This window comes from Perissodus microlepis, chromosome 15 (assembly GCF_051167445.1).
Source record: "Perissodus microlepis isolate ML-2025 ecotype Zambia chromosome 15, ASM5116744v1, whole genome shotgun sequence".
In the NCBI taxonomy this organism is placed as follows: Eukaryota; Metazoa; Chordata; class Actinopteri; order Cichliformes; family Cichlidae; genus Perissodus; species Perissodus microlepis.
In genome coordinates this window covers 13362502-13382002 of record NC_140475.1, presented here as the reverse complement: position 1 = coordinate 13382002, position 19501 = coordinate 13362502, and the positions used below count along the sequence as shown (strand labels likewise).

Below are 19501 nucleotides of genomic sequence, written 5' to 3'. Positions count from 1 at the left end.
ATTTTTATGATAAGAGGCTATTATTGCTATTTGATGGGTTTTTGGTTTTGTAGATAATGCATTTTAGCTCTTTCTTCCCATTTTTGCTGCCATTGCTGCTGTGTATAGGACAATAAATGCTGTAGGTGCCATCAAAACTGGTTGATAATACTTAATAATATAATTATATATATATATATATATATGTATATATATATATATATATATATATATATATATATATATATATATATATATATATATACATATATATATATACAGGGAGTGCAGAATTATTAGGCAAATGAGTATTTTGTCCACATCATCCTCTTCATGCATGTTGTCTTACTCCAAGCTGTATAGGCTCGAAAGCCTACTACCAATTAAGCATATTAGGTGATGTGCATCTCTGTAATGAGAAGGGGTGTGGTCTAATGACATCAACACCCTATATCAGGTGTGCATAATTATTAGGCAACGTCCTTTCCTTTGGCAAAATGGGTCAAAAGAAGGACTTGACAGGCTCAGAAAAGTCAAAAATAGTGAGATATCTTGCAGAGGGATGCAGCAGTCTCAAAATTGCAAAGCTTCTGAAGCGTGATCATCGAACAATCAAGCGTTTCATTCAAAATAGTCAACAGGGTCGCAAGAAGCGTGTGGAAAAACCAAGGTGCAAAATAACTGCCCATGAACTGAGAAAAGTCAAGCGTGCAGCCGCCAAGATGCCACTTGCCACCAGTTTGGCCATATTTCAGAGCTGCAACATCACTGGAGTGCCCAAAAGCACAAGGTGTGCAATACTCAGAGACATGGCCAAGGTAAGAAAGGCTGAAAGACGACCACCACTGAACAAGACACACAAGCTGAAACGTCAAGACTGGGCCAAGAAATATCTCAAGACTGATTTTTCTAAGGTTTTATGGACTGATGAAATGAGAGTGAGTCTTGATGGGCCAGATGGATGGGCCCGTGGCTGGATTGGTAAAGGGCAGAGAGCTCCAGTCCGACTCAGACGCCAGCAAGGTGGAGGTGGAGTACTGGTTTGGGCTGGTATCATCAAACATGAGCTTGTGGGGCCTTTTCGGGTTGAGGATGGAGTCAAGCTCAACTCCCAGTCCTACTGCCAGTTTCTGGAAGACACCTTCTTCAAGCAGTGGTACAGGAAGAAGTCTGCATCCTTCAAGAAAAACATGATTTTCATGCAGGACAATGCTTCATCACACGCGTCCAAGTACTCCACAGCGTGGCTGGCAAGAAAGGGTATAAAAGAAGAAAAACTAATGACATGGCCTCCTTGTTCACCTGATCTGAACCCCATTGAGAACCTGTGGTCCATCATCAAATGTGAGATTTACAAGGAGGGAAAACAGTACACCTCTCTGAACAGTGTCTGTGAGGCTGTGGTTGCTGCTGCACGCAATGTTGATGGTGAACAGATCAAAACACTGACAGAATCCATGGATGGCAGGCTTTTGAGTGTCCTTGCAAAGAAAGGTGGCTATATTGGTCGCTGATTTGTTTTTGTTTTGTTTTTGAATGTCAGAAATGTATATTTGTGAATGTGGAGATGTTATATTGGTTTCACTGGTAAAAATAAGTAATTGAAATGGGTATATATTTGTTTTTTGTTAAGTTGCCTAATAATTATGCACAGTAATAGTCACCTGCACACACAGATATCCCCCTAAAATAGCTAAAACTAAAAACAAACTAAAAACTACTTCCAAAAACATTCAGCTTTGATATTAATGAGTTTTTTGGGTTCATTGAGAACATGGTTGTTGTTCAATAATAAAATTATTCCTCAAAAATACAACTTGCCTAATAATTCTGCACTCCCTGTATATATATATATATATATTTAAATATATATATATATATTTAAATATTTAATATGATTTAACAACCAGGCCATGTCATCATTAGACTATTGTTGTCAATACATCCATAACTGCTTAAAATAATAGGTAATTCCCCCTCTCCCATCTCACTGTGGTTTGCACTAACCTCCTGCCTGTTATTAATGAGTTATTAATGAGACTCATCAGGAAGAAATGTAATCCAAGCTTGAGAAAACAAGTAAGGGTGTTTGTAGTCTTTTTTCTGAGTTTATTATTATTATCATAATGCACAGTATAGCATCAACTGTTGCACACAATTAAGCAAAGCACAAAACTGTGACTTCATTATTTGTTCACAACTCTTATTACAGAGAAAGGGATATAACTGGTAAGGACCTTACAGCCTACTTTTCTAAACAACAGCAACAGTGCTGTAGCAGTTAATTTGATATTTAAATAATTTCTTGCAAAGTGACTATACTCTGGTTCAGTGTTTAGTTCTGTCACAGGTGCTGGAACGTTTTTAGTTCAAGTTCTGATCTTTTGACTAATAAGCCACATTCAGTTGTTCCTTTATTTACCAGAGGTGACCACAGTAGGTAGCTCCACATGGTGGAATGTTTACGCCAAACTCACAGATTCAAACTAAGAGGGATTTGTGTCTCTTCCTTTTGCTTTTTAGACAAAAGTGTAACCCACTTATCTATTGGTGGCTCTGATCTTTGTCGTTTATGTCTTGAGCATTTTATTAGTTTCCCCCTTTACCTGTTCAAATTAGCAAAATAAGTATTACATAATTATTGTGCATTGTGCACAAGGGTGTTTTTCGTACATAGATAACTGGTAATCCCTCAATCTACCCAAAACATGCCAAGAGGTAGCTTAGAAATAATCAAAAGACAATTAAATGTGCGCGATACATCAAAAAAAAAATTGTTAAATTACATAAAAGCAGTCTAGTACACTGAAAAGCCCAGTAGCCTTTAGTTTACTGCTGTTTTTTTCTAGGAACTACGACGAAGAGATAAACAAATGGTACTAATATCAAGCGGCAGTTAAAACTTTAATGAATACAAAATGCTTACAAGCGGTTTTGCTACACCACATCCAAATAATAAATAAATAAATAAATAAAATGCTTGTTTTATATTAGTAAGAAAACGTTTATAAAAACATTTAACTGAATAAGTTAAAAATTACGTCAGAGTCTATTCAGTGCTTTCATACCTTTTTGGGGGGGCAAAGAAAAAGCAAGAAGGTATTGGAACCGGAGAAAGAACGTTTTGCGGTGCTGCAAATGCCTGCATTTGATGCGGTACTTGGATTGTTTTGCCACGAGTTCCCGGCATGCAATGCGCGAAAGTCACGTGGCCATGATGTTCTGGAAACTGATTGGCTGCCGTTGTGAGTTCGGAGGTTAGCTTATTTGGTAATGTTGTTATGTACCCAGCTGCTGAGATGTGTTATCTGTTTATTATTGTAACAGCTGTTGCTCTTTGAGACTTCTGTTACATAAAAATAGTGCACGAATGTGCTATCGCTTGATTATTTGATTCGCTTTGCACTTTTACACATTTGTTTTGATCGGTGATAACTTCGACATGCTAATGCTAGCTGTGTAGCTACGTAGCTTGGTGAGAAGTCTCCTAAATGTCATGTTGTATCGAAACCTGACCTTGTAGTAGCAGTGAGCTGGAAGGCGACTAGAATGGCTTCTGCCAGAGCTATGACATCAACCAGGCTTCTGTGTTTATTCAATGCGACAGCAGCATGGTCCATCAAAACATTAGCCAGGACAGGGTGCAGAGTGTGTCTCACAAGAAATATGAGCAGTTCACCTCCAAGGCTGCAGGGCTGCATGTCAGCATGGATCATTGATCAGTATGGCAGTAATGGTGTTCTGAAGTACACAGAAGAAACCACCGTTCCCACGATTAGTTCTGCCACTGAGGTGATGATTAAGGTCCATGCAGTTAGTCTCAACCCCCTTGATGTAGCTATGAGGGGTAAGTGCTGCAAACTCAAATTAATAATTAACAAAGAAACGAATAACTTACATCAATAAGCCAAGTAAATTCTCAATTTCAGGTGGCTATGGGGCTAAACTGCTGAAATTAAGAAGAGATCCATTATCTGTGATGGACAATGACAGTGAGTTTCCTCTCATTCTTGGTCGTGATTTGTCTGGTGTAGTAGTGGACTGTGGATCTGGGGTTACCCATTTTGCCCTGGGAGATGAGGTAGGTTCTGCACTGCACAATCGTCTTTTAAAAGATGTACTGGAAATTAGTGACAATAATATTATAGCTGCATTCATTGCATCGATGTTAAAGTTAGTGTTTAGTGCTCTTTATTGACATCCTCTTAAGGAATATTAGAAACACATCACATTGTTAGTGAAAATTTACCATATTCTCATATTGTACTCTAGTGCCTCTTCTATTCATTTGGAATGCATTAAGTTGTACATGTGCACTTAAAAAGTGACTTCGTAATATCAATTCACCAGATACTTTATTAGTTGCTATTTTGTTGTTAATGCCTATTTTGCATTCAGAACTACCTTCATTCTTTGTGGCATAAATTCAAAAAGGTGATGGAAACATTTCTTGAAGATTTTGGTCCATATTGACTTGGACAGTTGTTGCAGATTTGTCAACTGCACATTCATGATGTGAATCTCCCGTTCCACCACGTCCCAAAAGTTCACTATTGAATTGTAGGGCATTTGAGAACACTTGTCCTTTTCAAGAAACCAGTTTGATGTGAGCTTTCTGACATGGTGTTATCCTGCTGGGAGGGATCAGCATGGTCAGCAACAGTACTCAGATAGGCTGTGACATTTAAATGATGCTCGGTTGGTACTAAGGGGTCCAAGTGTGCCAAGAAAATATCCCCCACACCATTATACCACCACCACCAGCCTGAACATTTGATACAAGGCATGATGCATACATGCATTTATCTTCTTTTCACCAAATTCTGACCCTACAATCTGAATGCCACAGTAGAAATCTAGACTCCTCTGACCAGGCAACGTTTTTCTAATCTAATGGCAACTGGTGTGGTCTTCCACTGCTGCTGTAGCTGACTTGCATCAAGGTTCATTATATTGCACATTCAGAGATGCTCCTCTGAATTCTTTGGTTTGTAACAAGTGGTGATTTGAGTTACTTTTGCCTTCCTATCAGTTTTAACCAGTCTGGCCATTCTTTGACATCAATAGGGACTTTTTGACCAGAGAACTGATGCTCACTGAAAAATGTCTCTTTTTCAGTCAATTCTTTGTATACCCAAGAGATGGTTGAGTGGGGAAAATCCCCATAGATAATTTGTGTCTGAAATGCTTAGACCAGTTCATCTGGCATCAACAACCAGGTCATATCCAAAGTCCATTAAATTATCCTTTCCTCCTCGTTCTGATGGGGAACTTCATCAGGTTGTCTTGACCATGTCTACATGCATAAATGCACTGATATGCTGCTCCCATGGACCATATGGCTGCCTGATTAGCTATATGCTTTAACAAGCAATTGATCTGGTGTACCATGCAAAGTAGTCAATAAGTGTCTATTAGTGATCAACTGACAAACTGAAAAATAACTAGACAGGATGATCTTTTTAATATTTTGTCAGATTCAAATGCAATTTGAAATTGAGTAGATGACTGTAAAAGAGTGCACAAAGCAAGAAAAATGCTTTGTTTGTTCTTGTACATTTATAATATATTATTTGCATAATAATATAGTCACGATATTCACAGACATATGGACTGAGGGTCCAAGTCATAAAGACTGGGCACCCTTGATTTTATGTGATTTTATGTGAAGTGATAAATACCATATTAAAAATGCGAAGGCAAATTTGCTGATGTTACACAATTTTTCTAAAGTTAAATATGGTTATATTGCTTAGCCCACTTACATGCACCTCCATAGTTAAGTCATTCAGAGACATTTTCTTGTTGGAAAGATCAAGTGCTTTCTGCTTGGTCTCCCAGTCAGTGTGACTCATAATAATTTGAGACCTTCAACCCTGCTGTCTCCCACATATCTACATTACTGTCTTCCTGCAGAGAGAAATGCAATTATGCAAATCTGGCTTAAAGTGAATGTAATTAAATCACTGAACAATACAGCAGTAAAATTTTCCACATGCACTATTCTAGTAATTGTATTTCACCAGTATAAAAATATCTTTGGAAACGTCTAATGATGAGAAAGGACAGGAGCAGTTGTGTGAGACCCTAATAGCTGATTAACCAGATTCAGAGAGTGAGAGTAGGTGGTTAATTTAAGTTGTGTTCCGCATGTTAAATGTCATATTTGTCTTCAGGTGTGGGCTGCTGTTCCCCCATGGAAACAAGGCAGCCTGGCTGAATATGTGACTCTAACAGAGTACGAGGTGAGCAGAGTCTGTGCAGCAGTTGGATGGCGGTGCATTTTCAGAATTAACTGTGAATAATTTAACTAGTGTCTACACAAAGACTGAGATTAAAGTAATTTTATTGTCAGTTTGTTTTTAAACTAATGGAAAAAGTTCATTGAGAACCCTTATTTAAACTGTAAAATACATTAAACAAAAGTTCGGAAGAAGCGAACCCTGTTTAGTAATCCTTCACTGTAAAATGTAATTAGGATTAAGTTTGTTTGTTAGCTGTAGCTGCCGTGGCACCAATTAAAGGGACATACAAATTGCCCTGTGTTTTCTTGCTACATTGAACTTCATTTATTCTCCGACTCTGGCTGTCTGCCCTCACAGTAGCTGTGCTGATTAGACACAGCTTCAAAGTTTATAAATGTAAAATATTGTTTACAAGTGAATGCAATTCTAACATTGTTAACACCCTCTGTGTGGCTGATTTTTGCAGGTTTCCCATAAGCCAAAAGTACTGAGCCACATAGAGGCGGCATCCATTCCTTATGTAGCCAACACTTCTCTGTCTGCACTTGTCAATGGAGGTGGTCTTTGCAGAGACAGTTCTTCAAATAAAAGGCAAGAATCAGCCTGATCCAGAATAATTTTATGTTGAGCTCATTTCACCCTGTTGCCATGTATACTTATTAAAAAAAACATTAAAAAAGTGTTAAGCCCCTGAATGCTATAAAAGATTTAATAATGTCTTTCGTTTGTGACTTGGAGAATTGAATATGCTCTTTCCTTGTTGAGAAATCAGTCCGGTCATGTCGACTCAGAATGTAACGAAACCCGTTTCAACGCTTTCATTTCATTTTAATTGGCAACAAGAGTTTTAAAATAACGCATTTAACCTGCAAACGTCAAAACATTTAACCTAACCCGAATTTTAATAGAACTTCCACTTTTCCTCTAACGTAATAGCTTCCAATCCTGCAAATCCCTTTGTACCCCCTGAGGCTTCCACTTCTTTTCGTAGCTTTGCATAAATGAGTCACACAGTAATTGAATGCTGGGGTTTCTCCTCCTAGAGTTTTAATCACTGGAGGATCAGGAGGTGTTGGAACATTTGCTATTCAGGTAAGACAGAGTGTCTTCGTTTGGCTATGCCTGTATGTATATTTATGCCTTTTAAACCCTGACAAAGTAAGATCCCTTGCTGTGTGCATACTCTCTGTTTTTTATCCTTTATGTTTCACCAGCTGTTGAAGGCTTGGGGCGCCCACGTAACGGTCACCTGCTCTCAGAACGCCGTGGGTCTTGTTAGAGGGCTGGGAGCTGATGAGGTGCTGGACTACACAGCAGGAGATGTGGTTGAACAACTAGAAATGATGGAGAAGTAAGAGCTGCAGTGTTTGGACTGTATACATTGAAACTTGTGTGGTTACATTGTACTTTGTTTAAAGAAACGCTGGAGCAAAATGTTGCTCACTGGTCCCAATGCTGGTGTCTACTGAAGTATCATTAGAGTCTGTGCCAATCCAGTGAACGTGTTAATTAAAAAGGACTCATCTAGATTTGCTAAATTTGGTGTGTTTTGCCCTTTAAACACCCAAATGTGGTAAACATATTCCTATCAGCTTGGCACACCTGTTCGCTGACTCACTTTCTAGTTTCCATGGAAACCACGGCTTAAGGTCTGAGTGGATGATGGTTAATTTATTTTCCTGCCCCTAAAACAAAATTGGTAGTCCTTGGTTTGGTTTCTTAGAATTCCAGCGAGGGGCTAAACCAGCACAGTGCATAGTGTACTGACATAGGATAATTTGTTTTGAAAAAGTTAATTTTGTTTTTGTTTTGTTTTTTTTTTACCACATTTCCAGCAAGATGTTTACAAGATTGTCTGTCTCTTTTTCCACCTCAAGGTTTGACGTTGTTTTTGACGGCGTGGGTGGGGACACAGAGGAGTGGGCGATGGGCCTGCTAAAGCCCTGGTCTGGTGCAAAATACGTCACACTGGTAACACCTTTACTTCTCAACACCGACTCTATGGGCCTATTGGATGGTACATTGAATGCTGGTTTGTCTCTGCAGAGCAAGGCCATTCAGGTAAACACCAGTAAAACTGACTTTTGATTCAAACAAAAGTGGATGTACACAAAAAAAGCTTCCATTGAGGTTGTTTATTTTTGTAACACGGACTGAGGTTTGTTTTTCTCACTAAGGCATTATTCTGGGTGTGGCCTGCCAGTGCTTCCAAATTGAAATGTCATACTTGATCCTCAGTGGCATGGAAAGAAGACATGGATAGTTCTTTTCCATTCAGTTGATTATATGGATTGGAGCTGAGGTGACACAGGGAGGGGGAAAAGTCAAGTGATGACTTGACTGAGCGTCACAGTAAATTCTTGCACTGCCTGTATTTTTTCTTATGTTTGTATGTGCTGTGTGCGGGTGAAGATGGAATAGCATTAACAGTTTGAGTCCCTGCGTGCGTGTTAGGTTTGTGGTGTTGCGTTTTCCTAATAGCTGGTGTTCATGTCATGAAGATCATGGCCGAACAGACGAGGGCAGGGTGGACAGGGTGGACAGGGTGCTCTAGGGACTGAGTGAACTTGTCCTGGGCAGGGTAGGCACTGGTGACAGCACAGCTGGCAGCGTTAGAATGGATGAGACAGTGTGTGTGTGCGTGCATGTGTTTGCTGCTGAACCAGCAGTATTTGGTGTTTGTTCAGATTGTGGCCAACCATTTCCCCCCCTCCCGGCAAATACCACTGTTTGTGTGTTTCTTGCCAAGCCTCCGAGGCCTTTTGTCCATGGGAGCAGCCAGCTGGTCACTTTGGCGAGGCTCCGCTGCATCAGTCACACCCTCGGTGCCCAACGCTGGACAGCCTGCCGTTTTTATCTGTGCAACTGAGCCCTCTAGTGTCAAACTAGAGCTGCACTGAACAATCATGAACTGTCTGGTTTTTAACAAGCAAGTCAGGGTGGTTTTACCAGAGCAGTTTTACATAATAACACAATATTATCAAGTATAAAGCAAGTTTATGTTTTTGTTTTGTTGTTTTAAATGAATTATTACACCAGAGCTTATGTCTTATTATGTCTTTATTTTTTTAATATATTTTTATTTTTATTTAGACATTTGCATCTGGAGCACCTTTTACAGACCTTTTTTCATAGCAGGCAGTCCTGGTCTTTTTCACATATAGCAGGAAAAAATATTAGTGAAACAAACCATTAGTGGTTTCTCTGTTTAATTTAGATGCCCTAATAAACTAGTATGCCATCACCGAAAGTATTTGTGCTCAAAATCCTGCATCTCTCAAAGAAACGTAGCTCAGATTCATGCGATATGTAATGTTCAGAGGTCCAGTTTGTGTCCGTGTGTGTAAAACTAAATACCAGCTTTCAGGTTATGTATTATCTTTTAAGAATAACACTTTAATAAATGATAAGTATATTACTAGATGTGAACAATAACACTGCCAATATAATCCAATATTCCTGTTTCTGCTCATCTCATCATCAGTTATTCATGACAGTGCATCTGAAAATCCACAAAACCAAATCATTAATCTAAACATAAATGTTTAAATTAGGTGCTTTAACATTTTTCGTAACCTTCAGCAATTTATTGAAAACTTAGCAGGAAATTAGTGCAAATTAGTCCTGTCATATAAAATGCGGTTTCTTCCTCCTAAATCCTTATGGTGCTAATTACTGTAAGTCAGGGTAGGGTTAGTTGTCTTTTTTGGTGTTCTGATCCAGGTCTTAATTTTTTAAAGTACATTTTTTTACATTTTCTTTCTCTTTTTTCCTAACAGATAACTCTGTGTGGTTATTCATGTGTATGAGATGCAGACAAGCCTGACTTCTAATTACTGCCTCCCGTTTTCTTTCTTCTTAGAATTTATTATCAAGTGGAGTCTTCTATAGGTGGGGATTTTATGCACCAGATGGACCTGCCCTGGACGAAGTCAGCAAGCTGGTAGATGCAGGGAAGGTACTATATGGCTTTATTATTCATATCATGCACACCTGCCTTTTAGGACCATTTGTACTGACAGAATTAGGGTGATGTCTAATTTGCAAATCCATCACAGGCAGAGAGTTGAATTTATGCAGAGATGGAGATCATGCAACTCACTGAATATTGAACATACCATGGATTCCCTATGAGTTTGTATCTGAGGCTCCCATGTGGCTTTGTGAGGGAGTCAGAATCACATTCCTGCTATTCTGGTTGGCTGGTTGGTTGGTGTTGTGCACGGTTGGCTGCTGGGCGATTGAGTCAGGCGCCATCAGACGGTGAATGGATTTTTAAACAGTGCTGAGCAGCCATTCGCAAAAGCGTGTGGGACCTCTGTCCTTTTGTGCTGGGGCTTACAGCAAGCAGCAAACTCAGGCCAGTGGCGGGAATCTATGGCCTCCGGTGCCCCCCCACCCCATCTCACAAAACATACACGCACGATCTCTCTGCTCTCTCTGTCCTATTTGCAGTCAGAAGTGTGGATGGTTTCCAGTGACGCGACTGCCCTCCCCATTCATTGTTAAAGACAAAAGATGGTGACCACAATAACAAGCCTGGCTGCTTGTGTTCTGGGACTAGCACAGGATTGTCCAGCCTCATCACATTCTAAACCCCTCCCTCACGTTTTCACTCTTGCAACTATGAAAGCAGCGATGTTGTAGCATTAGGAGTTTGTGGTTATTTGCTAGACTAAACTTTTTTGATAATGGGTTTGATTATGGGATCACTGTAATTTGCAGTGCTTTGTGACTTGCAAAAAAGCCTCTTCACTAAGATGTAAAAGTGGAAATGGTTCCAGTGCTGTTAAGTTTGGACAGTTACTCATTTTGTCTGGTTTGCTGCTCTTAATGCATGGTGCTTACCTCATGAGTCGGATTTGCACAAGCTGCCACATTCATGACAGACTGTCAATACTTATTCTGGTGGGGGTTTTTTTTAAAGCGCCATTAAAACAAACATTAAAACAAAAAAAACAAATTTTCATAATCAATTGAACTCCTGCCTAAATGTGTAAATCTGATCTTTTAATTATTTCCCATTTCTGCTGCTCTGTCACAGATTCTGCCTGTTGTGGAGGCCCAGTTCTCATTTACTCAGGTGCCTCAGGCTTTTCAGAAGCTCGAGAAGGGCCACGCCAGAGGGAAGACGGTAGTCAGGGTGGCTGAAGAGGACGATAGACAGACTGAAGAGCTGGTGCAGGACAGCAGCACGGAGACTGTAGAGTCAGTGCAAGAAACAGCCAAGCAAAGCTAAGTAGAGGAAAGCAGGTGCCTAGAGAGTTTCTGTTATGATCCTTCTCACCTCCCCTTCACCATCAGCAGAGTGAGAGGTAGTCTGTTTTGTAGCAGACTGCAGTCGTGACCTGCGCTTGTAATTAGAAGATACCAGAAGTTGTATCTCTTGTTAACGCGCCTTCTGTGATGTACTCGACGTTTTCAAAGTTCTCAAGTCGTGCTGTGTTCATCATGTTGAAATTACTAATGTTACCAGCTAAATGCTCCTCATGTCAACCATGCAGCTGGTTATGGTTACCAGACTTTTGGTAATTAGCTGGCTGGTACAACATTGTATAAAAAAGCTTTTCTGTTACAAATGTGGAAGAAACTATTTGGTTTTTCTTTTTTGGTTTAGTTACGCATCACTACCTTGTATGTGAAATTATTTGGACATCCTGTGAAGCTACATAATCTGTAAGGAATATATCAGTGTAACTTTCGGGGAACAACAAACAGATCTGAAATGTTTTGTTTTTTGCATGTCCATTCCACTCAACTGTGCACTGTTTGAGAAGTTCATTGACAAAAATAGTTTTATTATATTGAAAAGAAAAAAGTTCTATGTTGAATAGTTTTGATTAAACAAAAATAAAATACATGATATTTGTTTCCTTGTGTTGCATGCAGCTGGAAAAAAGCAATATGTACTAAATAACAGCACATTTCATAAAAAAAAAAAAAAAAATCCCCAAAAAGTTTTAACACTGTTTTAAGTTAATAAAAATAAGGCAAAAACAGATTTGTTCAATGGAGATACAGCTCAAAAAGTTTGGGGTCACCTAGAAAATGTCTTGTTTTTGAATGTACAACAATATTAATTTGTTTTGTTCTGGTAAAACATTTACTTGATCAGATACCTTGTAAATAACAATGGAACGTGGAATCATAAATCAAACAAAGGATTTTTTATGGAATATCTGCATATGTGTAGGCTAATGTACAGTCAGGCTAAAAGGCCAGTTTTTGTCTCAAGATAGCCAAAAATCACCGTACACTAAACAAGTCAAACTTTCCTTTTCTTTCAGCAGAAAGGAATCCTTAATTGCATCTTAAAACATTTGCAATCATTTAGATATTTTTTTCTTTCAAAAGCAGGACTTTTCAAATTGACCCCAGACTGACAAACAGTGTAAGAATAACATGTTAAATATTTCAAGTCCTGAATGAACTGTTTGTTACGTAGCAATACATTCTACCAAAATCCTTAATTTCTCTCCAAGTTGACCTCTTCATCTCCCTTCTCATGGTTTCCCTGCAGCAAAATGTTGAGAACCTCCAGCGGCGTACCTCGTTTGTGAGCACTGTGTGTCACTGCATTAGTGTGTCAGGGATCCAGTTCAGCAGACTTTGTTTTCATATAATCTCCACATCCCACCTTTGTTGTAGTTTACTTGCATCAGGTGTGTTCAGAATCACTTGGTTTTTGTCATAAAGATGACCACCTGAAAGAAAGATGTTTTTATTAAGTGGATTTTGTATACATATTTTAGCATTATTCTGGTGCCTGGAAAGAGATTGTGTTGCATAATATTGTTTATTTAAGATGGATTAAAAGTAGAATTAAAAATGTTTTGCATATATTTAATTTCACATGCAATAATGATAACTCCTACAATAGTGTTCAGTACGCCTATTGCAGGGAAAAATTCAGTCCACAAGGGGTCACTAATTGACAATGATGCAAACAAAGTGACTAGACATAAATCCCCAGTTTTATACTGGGAATATTTAACCACAGGTTTCAAGATCCTTTTTATTGCCTTATGCACAGAAGTTGCATCTTTACTATCTCTTAAATGTGTATGGGAACATAGAATACTCAGTTTAAGAGCTTTAAGTGCTCAAATTAAGTAGGAAGGCACAATGTAAGTTCATTTGCCATTTAATAATAATTGTAGCATTTGCTCCGTAGTCCATATACAGGCAGCTTGTTGGATTTGACAAATTTCATAAGACTAGCCATGAAACCTGAATATTTAATGCATGGAAATCAAACTGAAACTTAAGTGTTATGTAACTCTGACATTTGAATTCTCTGTGGGAAGCTTGTTACAGATGGTGCTTGTAGTACAAACAAGTCTTTATATACAAATCATCTATTGGAACAATTTTACTGTTGGTGTTGTAACACCGGTGAGGCTTACCTTTGACTTCCAGGACTAGATCAGGGTTGAGAACATAGCGAATAAAGCCCTCAGGAGTGATGCTCCAGAGGTGGATTTGGTCATCTGGGTCTGGAGTGAGACCCACACGGCTTCCTGCAATTGTCACACTACCACTGGGACTAAGGCAGCACTCCTCCAAGAGCTGGAAACAGAGAGAGGAGTCAGTTAGAGATATTCAAATTACCAGCCGCTACTGTATTGTCACTGAAAAAAGGCAGAATGGTGAAAAATTCATAGATCATATAATATATTATCAGATATAGTGCAGAAAACACCTCTGTTTGACCTGTGATCACTTTTCTTTAACTCTTTAACATTGTTTTGATTCTCATCTGAGATTTGACCTTAGGATCTAAGATCTTGATCTTGGTCTAAGGGCTGCTATTCATCAAGCTTTCCCTGACCTTTCTTTATCGTTTAGTTGCGTAATGAAGGTACTGTTACCTTGCAGTGTAGGCGTCCATTCTGGTAGAACCAAATCTGCTCCAAACCATCCGCTTCTTCTGTTTCTTGTATCCGCAGCAGTTTGACATCATCTAAATCCCCGGTCACTGACATCATTAGCCCCGTCTGTCTGTTCCTTAAACGGAAGTGCACTTGCTTCTGCTCGGAAAACACATACAAATAGTTGGCGCTTCTTCTCAAAACAGGATTCACAGCAAGGGAATTTCAAATCAACTCGACGTAGCTCTTAACTATCACAACTAACAGTCAATCAATCAATGCACATGTGTGGTATCTAAAAGTGCAGCTATGAGCATTACCACCATTGTGGTGTAGTAATCTAATACTAATTGCATAGCTTCATTGTATACCTGTAAAAGAGGGCGGAGCGATCCAATTTTCTGCCAGTTGCTGCGTTTCCGCCAGTCGAGCACCTCTCCAGGCTTTAGCAAAATCTGAGCACCCCGATAGTTGATTCCCTCGTATAGCACCCACCTGATTTTTTAAGACGAGACAAAAACATAATCAAGTCTCAGATATTCAACAGCAGAAATGAAAACAACACTTCCTTATCAGCTTTTATCGCTGTCTGGGGACTGACAGTCAGTCACCATGAGTGAAAATTTGGCTTGAAAATGCCAGTCCTTGTTTTAATATATTTCAATATCCTCCTTCCTCATGTGATAGGATATTACAGGATGCTCAAGAGAGCACAGAGACAGGCAGACGTAAACAAACATGATTTTTCTATACCTGTTTTCTTTTTCTTTTTTTTTTTCTTTTAATAGCACAAACTAGAAACCAAGCCTTCGATGCTGGTAGGTCATTGTTTTATCTTAAAAAATATCTGAATTCTGAATCCTGGCTTCCATTCAACGCCTAGCAAAAGATAATAACACTGCTGAGTTTTATAACAGTCCAATTTTGCTTTGAGGTTAGATGTTGCTTTTCACTCGTTGCTTTATGGCTCATCTCTTCTGCAGCAAGAATGTGCCAGTCCAGAGGCAGCTCTGCCTTACTGCGAGCCCTTTATTTCCTCAGTGTTGGCTCACACCTACAGTCTAAATCTTGCACATCAGCAGCAGGTTTCCACCATCGATCCATCTGTCAGTACTGCCATTCTGCAATATTAGATGTGCTGACCCTGCACTGCATTCAATATTTCTGAATCTGCAAAATGCCATGTTATAGTCTATATGGTACGCCCATACTAATTCTTTAACTACAGAGGAATCTTTTTAAAAAATCATCTTAGTTATACCAACAGACATCAAATAAGTACAGGTTGCACAAATAACTATGGAAATGACACCAGAAAGTTCTGGAAATGTTTTGACATGTTGACTAAAGAGATAATAGCAACTGAATTTGAAATAAAACCAAAAGGGATTAAGAGGTGGCACTGCTGAGTAACAACAGGCCACTGTTGTGTGAGTGAAAAGTAAAGAATTTTATTTAGTGTCACGTGTCGCTTAGCGTTAAAGAAATATTTGGGAGCAGAGCAGAATGAACCTGTTAAACACAAACCACAGGGTATCCTTAGTAACGGCTTAGTAACAGCTGGATAACCAAACAGGTTTGAAAAGCACTCACAGGCCTCCTTCCACCAGCACAGACTGGACTCTGCCACATCCTCCGGCCAGCTGGAGGTTGACTGATCCGTCCGTTAGGACCACCCTCTTCCCACGCAGACCACATCGCTCAAAAAGAGTGATGGATGGAAGTGAGAACTCCTGCCAAGAGTGAGAGAAAGGACAAGTGCATTAACAAGCGCTGAAAGCTCCAGGTCATACAGGTTGACATTAAGGTTATTTTGAAGTTACCCTGGAAACAGGCCACACTCACACCTTTGTGCTCCCTGGCATTTTCACTCCCTGTTTACTGTAAAAGACAGACTGCCTTCTAAATGGACACTAATGTCATGGGTCAACGCATTTAATACTGGATGGTGATGATGTTGATGATAAGGAAAGAAATAAGCAGAAATGTGTGAATTTTTACCTTCTGATACAAAATCACCATTATTGACAGTTATATATTTTTTTATTTTAACACTTAACAGTTTCAGTTTTGGGATGATTCATCCATTGTTTTTTGACAAGATGTCAAAAAAGTATTAGTTTTAAAAATTTGGAAAAAATCAAAGAATTGAACAGCATTTGGGATAAAAAAAAACAAACAAACAAACCATATGCCACATGACAGAGATGTGTACTTTCCACATCTGCTCAGGTCCGAGTCATTTATCATTAAAGGGTGAACCCAAAACTCCAAAAGGATGTCCAAGTGGTGTCCAACTTTAGTGCAACTGTGCAGATTACAGGCACAATTCGTGCACCCTTCAGACAGACTCTCAACAAGCTTGAAAAACTACAATAGCAATGGATATTTGTCTGTGATGCCTTCAGCTGTCAATTACAAATTAGTTTCTGTAGCTTTGCAAGACCTAAATACTGATGAAAGCTAATTTAATGCTTAATCTCCTCCTTAAATAGTGTTGCAGTTCAAAAATGTATTTAATTCTAGAAAACTTAATGTCTACATCCCAGGGTTTAATGACCAAAAATAACATGTTTCAGTTTTAGGCTGGCAATCTGTAAAAGGGGAGTGAGTGTTAATTTGTTAGAAGAATTAAATTATAGACTTACAAAGCCAATAGTCTGTAGTGACAGGATGGAGGAGCTTGTACTGACACAGCCCATTGATCTCAGATCTGGGTAGTTTCCCACTTCTAACACATACATCCTGCAAGTGAAGTCTTGGCCCTCAAAAGCCATCCAGCTGCAAGAATACATAAATGCAATTACACAAATATACTGACACACACACAAGAAGAACAAAAGCACAAAAAATGTGCCCATGTTCTGTACTGAATAAGATAGATGATCATTGTGTAAACCTACCTGCACTAAAAAGATTTTCAATTTTAATACTATTCAAGCTTGAAGGTGAACAAGAGCTTTTACTGAGCTACTGAATTCTTACTTATTAATGGGCCAAAGCAAAATAGTATATTAATATTAAAGATGCATTTTATAATATGTAATGCAGGCAGTGTATCACTAGCTACTGCCCTATGGCATTTTTTTTCTGTTTAGAAAGTGTAACAGTGACAGCCTGAAGCAGACTCTAAATCACAGAAATTGCTTTTTAATGTGACCGATATGCAGTTACAATTGTAGCAGATCACCTTGGGACATCTATCTCTAAAATCTGCTATTGAAAGGCTGTTGCAAAGTGTTTTTAGTGCCAAAGATTCACCTTACAGCCCCGCAGTGTGACAGTTTCTTCACAATGTACAGTATTACTCACCTGCCAGCTAGAACCTTGCAGGAGGCCACAGAGAAACCATCCTGCAGGGAGGTCACATTGTCCTCCAGAGTGAGGACAGAGCCCTTAAAACCTGGATCAGAGAAAAGCTGCACCTGAGGCACACACAGCAAGAAAACAAGACTGAGTCATCCACTCTGAGCTCCTCACCTCCTCGTCACATAATAATTGCAATAACGCTGCAAGATTAGATGTGCTTTTTTTCTTCCTTTTTAAATGCCTACCTTAAATTTGGATGTGTTCTCAAAATCATCCTGAAATGAAAATGAAAAAAAAAAAGATTATTGAGACTGATTCACACTGAACCACAAAAGAAAGTGGCGCTGATAGGAAAGGAGAGATGCAACATTGTGGGTGGTATTGCTTTAACTTGTGTGTGTGTGTGATATGCCCTCCCTCCACTCCGTTTTCCTGGTTTTACCTTTCCTCATGTCTCATTGTCTGTGTTTTTTGTTTTTCTTTAATCTCTGTGTAGTCTGTGTGTGTGTCTGCCTGGGCATTGCACTCCATTCCTGCCCCTTTAATCAACTCACCTCATCCACTAATCAAGCTCCTGTAGCATTCTTTGGCTCGCTTTTAATCGTTCATTCCCTTATGTGAGTCTAACACTACTCCCAACTTCTGATTTAGTTTGTTACTCATGTTATGTGACCCTTTGAAGCAACTCTTTGTTTCCGTGTGCATCCTCATCAGCCAGCCTGGCTCTTGCTCACTCTGCCTCCAGCAGCCTGGCTTGCTTGTCCTGCTCTCATAACAGGTAGCACGCAGCAGCCAACAAATCCATCTAACAGAGAAACTCAACCGATTCTTTGCACAGTTTGACAAATAATAATCAAATCAAACTCCAGCCGGTCACAAACCGATAGCAGACTGAAAGGCATTCACAAGGTGCAGCAGACACTCTTCAACTCTTCTGCATTAAAAAAAAAAAGCTGGGTCCAATGATGTGCAGGGCTGTGCTGTCAGAGGTATTGACACACATTTTGAACCTCCCTTAAAACCACCATCGGGCCTATTCCCAGAAAAATTTACTGTAACTCGTTTGTACAACCACTAGTCAGTTGATCTAACCTCTGTCATCTCAAAAGCCTTTGAAGGATTGATACTCACATCAAAGACTCCATCTTTGCCTACCGGGCAATGATGATGCCATCTCTGTGGCTCTTAATACAGCCTTTTATCACCTTGACAAATACGGCACTTCTCTGTTGACTCCAGCTCTACATTTATCACATCCTTGACAAGCTGGTGGACAAACTCAATGCAGTAATCCGACTGCATATGCAAGTGGATACTGTTTTTTTTTCCCTCCCTCAAACTGTTAAAGGATGCGTACTGAGCCCTTTTATGCACTTTTGACTCATGCAAACCCATCCACAACTCTAATTCCATTGTTAAGCTTGCAGATGATAATGATGACAATGAGACTGCATATGAGGTTCAGAGGCTATGCGCCAAATCTGGCCTTAAACACCAAAAACACCATGGAGATTACTTTATGTTTCAGGATGAGAAAGCCAGACGTACACTTGTATACATCAAAACAAAGGCTATGGAGAGAGATCGCAGCTTCAACGTAATGGCAGCCACCATTACAGAGGACTTTTCCCAGGCTGGCACTTGTGAGTAAAGCATAAATACATCTTTATTTCCTAAATTATGGAGAGCTCACCTCCTCAAAAGCGTGCTTGTATACTTGGACAGATGAATATAGAGAGTACCCTCACAAACTGCGTGACAGCTTGGTAAGGCAGCTGTGACTAAGCCGACATAATGTCCTTCCACGGTGTTGCAAAAAGGGTACAAAACATTGTGGGCACAGAGCTGCCATCTTTAGAGCATCTCTAGATCACTCCCTGTGTGAGGAAACCCAAGCAAATCATCACAGACACTGCACACCATGGACACAATTCGTTCAATCTGCTACCTGCGGCAGGTGCATTAAAGCTATCCATGCATGCGCAAACACACTGAGCTCTGACACTGTTGACCTCAGTCTGACAATAAGTTATGTAAAGTGTTAACATGAAATATTTTATACTCAATTTAAGCCTTGTGTATATCAAATATTTTCTG

General features: G+C 39.4%; 2 protein-coding genes across 4 annotated transcripts in view; one reads left to right on the top strand and one right to left on the bottom strand.

The window, feature by feature from the left end:
- Positions 1–3189: 3189 nt before the first annotated feature.
- On the top strand, positions 3190–12087 carry LOC146371867 (NAD(P)H oxidoreductase RTN4IP1, mitochondrial-like). Its single transcript, XM_084952451.1, has 9 exons — positions 3190–3826; positions 3909–4060; positions 6156–6224; positions 6691–6815; positions 7268–7316; positions 7439–7575; positions 8102–8285; positions 10087–10182; positions 11269–12087. The coding sequence occupies exons 1-9, from the start codon at positions 3529–3531 to the stop codon at positions 11461–11463; spliced, it is 1305 nt and encodes a 434-aa protein (XP_084808577.1). The 5' UTR covers positions 3190–3528; the 3' UTR covers positions 11464–12087.
- A 144-nt stretch (positions 12088–12231) lies between these two features.
- The window catches only part of LOC146371866 (uncharacterized), a 29418-nt gene continuing 22148 nt past the window's right edge, over positions 12232–19501 (bottom strand). For all 3 annotated transcript variants that reach the window (XM_084952450.1, XM_084952448.1, XM_084952449.1), the window contains 8 exons: positions 17650–17679; positions 17408–17520; positions 16744–16876; positions 15689–15828; positions 14467–14590; positions 14096–14254; positions 13631–13793; positions 12232–12928 (listed from right to left, as the gene is read on the bottom strand). In XM_084952450.1, coding sequence (XP_084808576.1) covers positions 12840–12928; positions 13631–13793; positions 14096–14254; positions 14467–14590; positions 15689–15828; positions 16744–16876; positions 17408–17520; positions 17650–17679 — 951 coding nt within the window. In that variant the 3' untranslated portion in view covers positions 12232–12839. The remainder of the gene's footprint in view (positions 12929–13630; positions 13794–14095; positions 14255–14466; positions 14591–15688; positions 15829–16743; positions 16877–17407; positions 17521–17649; positions 17680–19501) is intronic.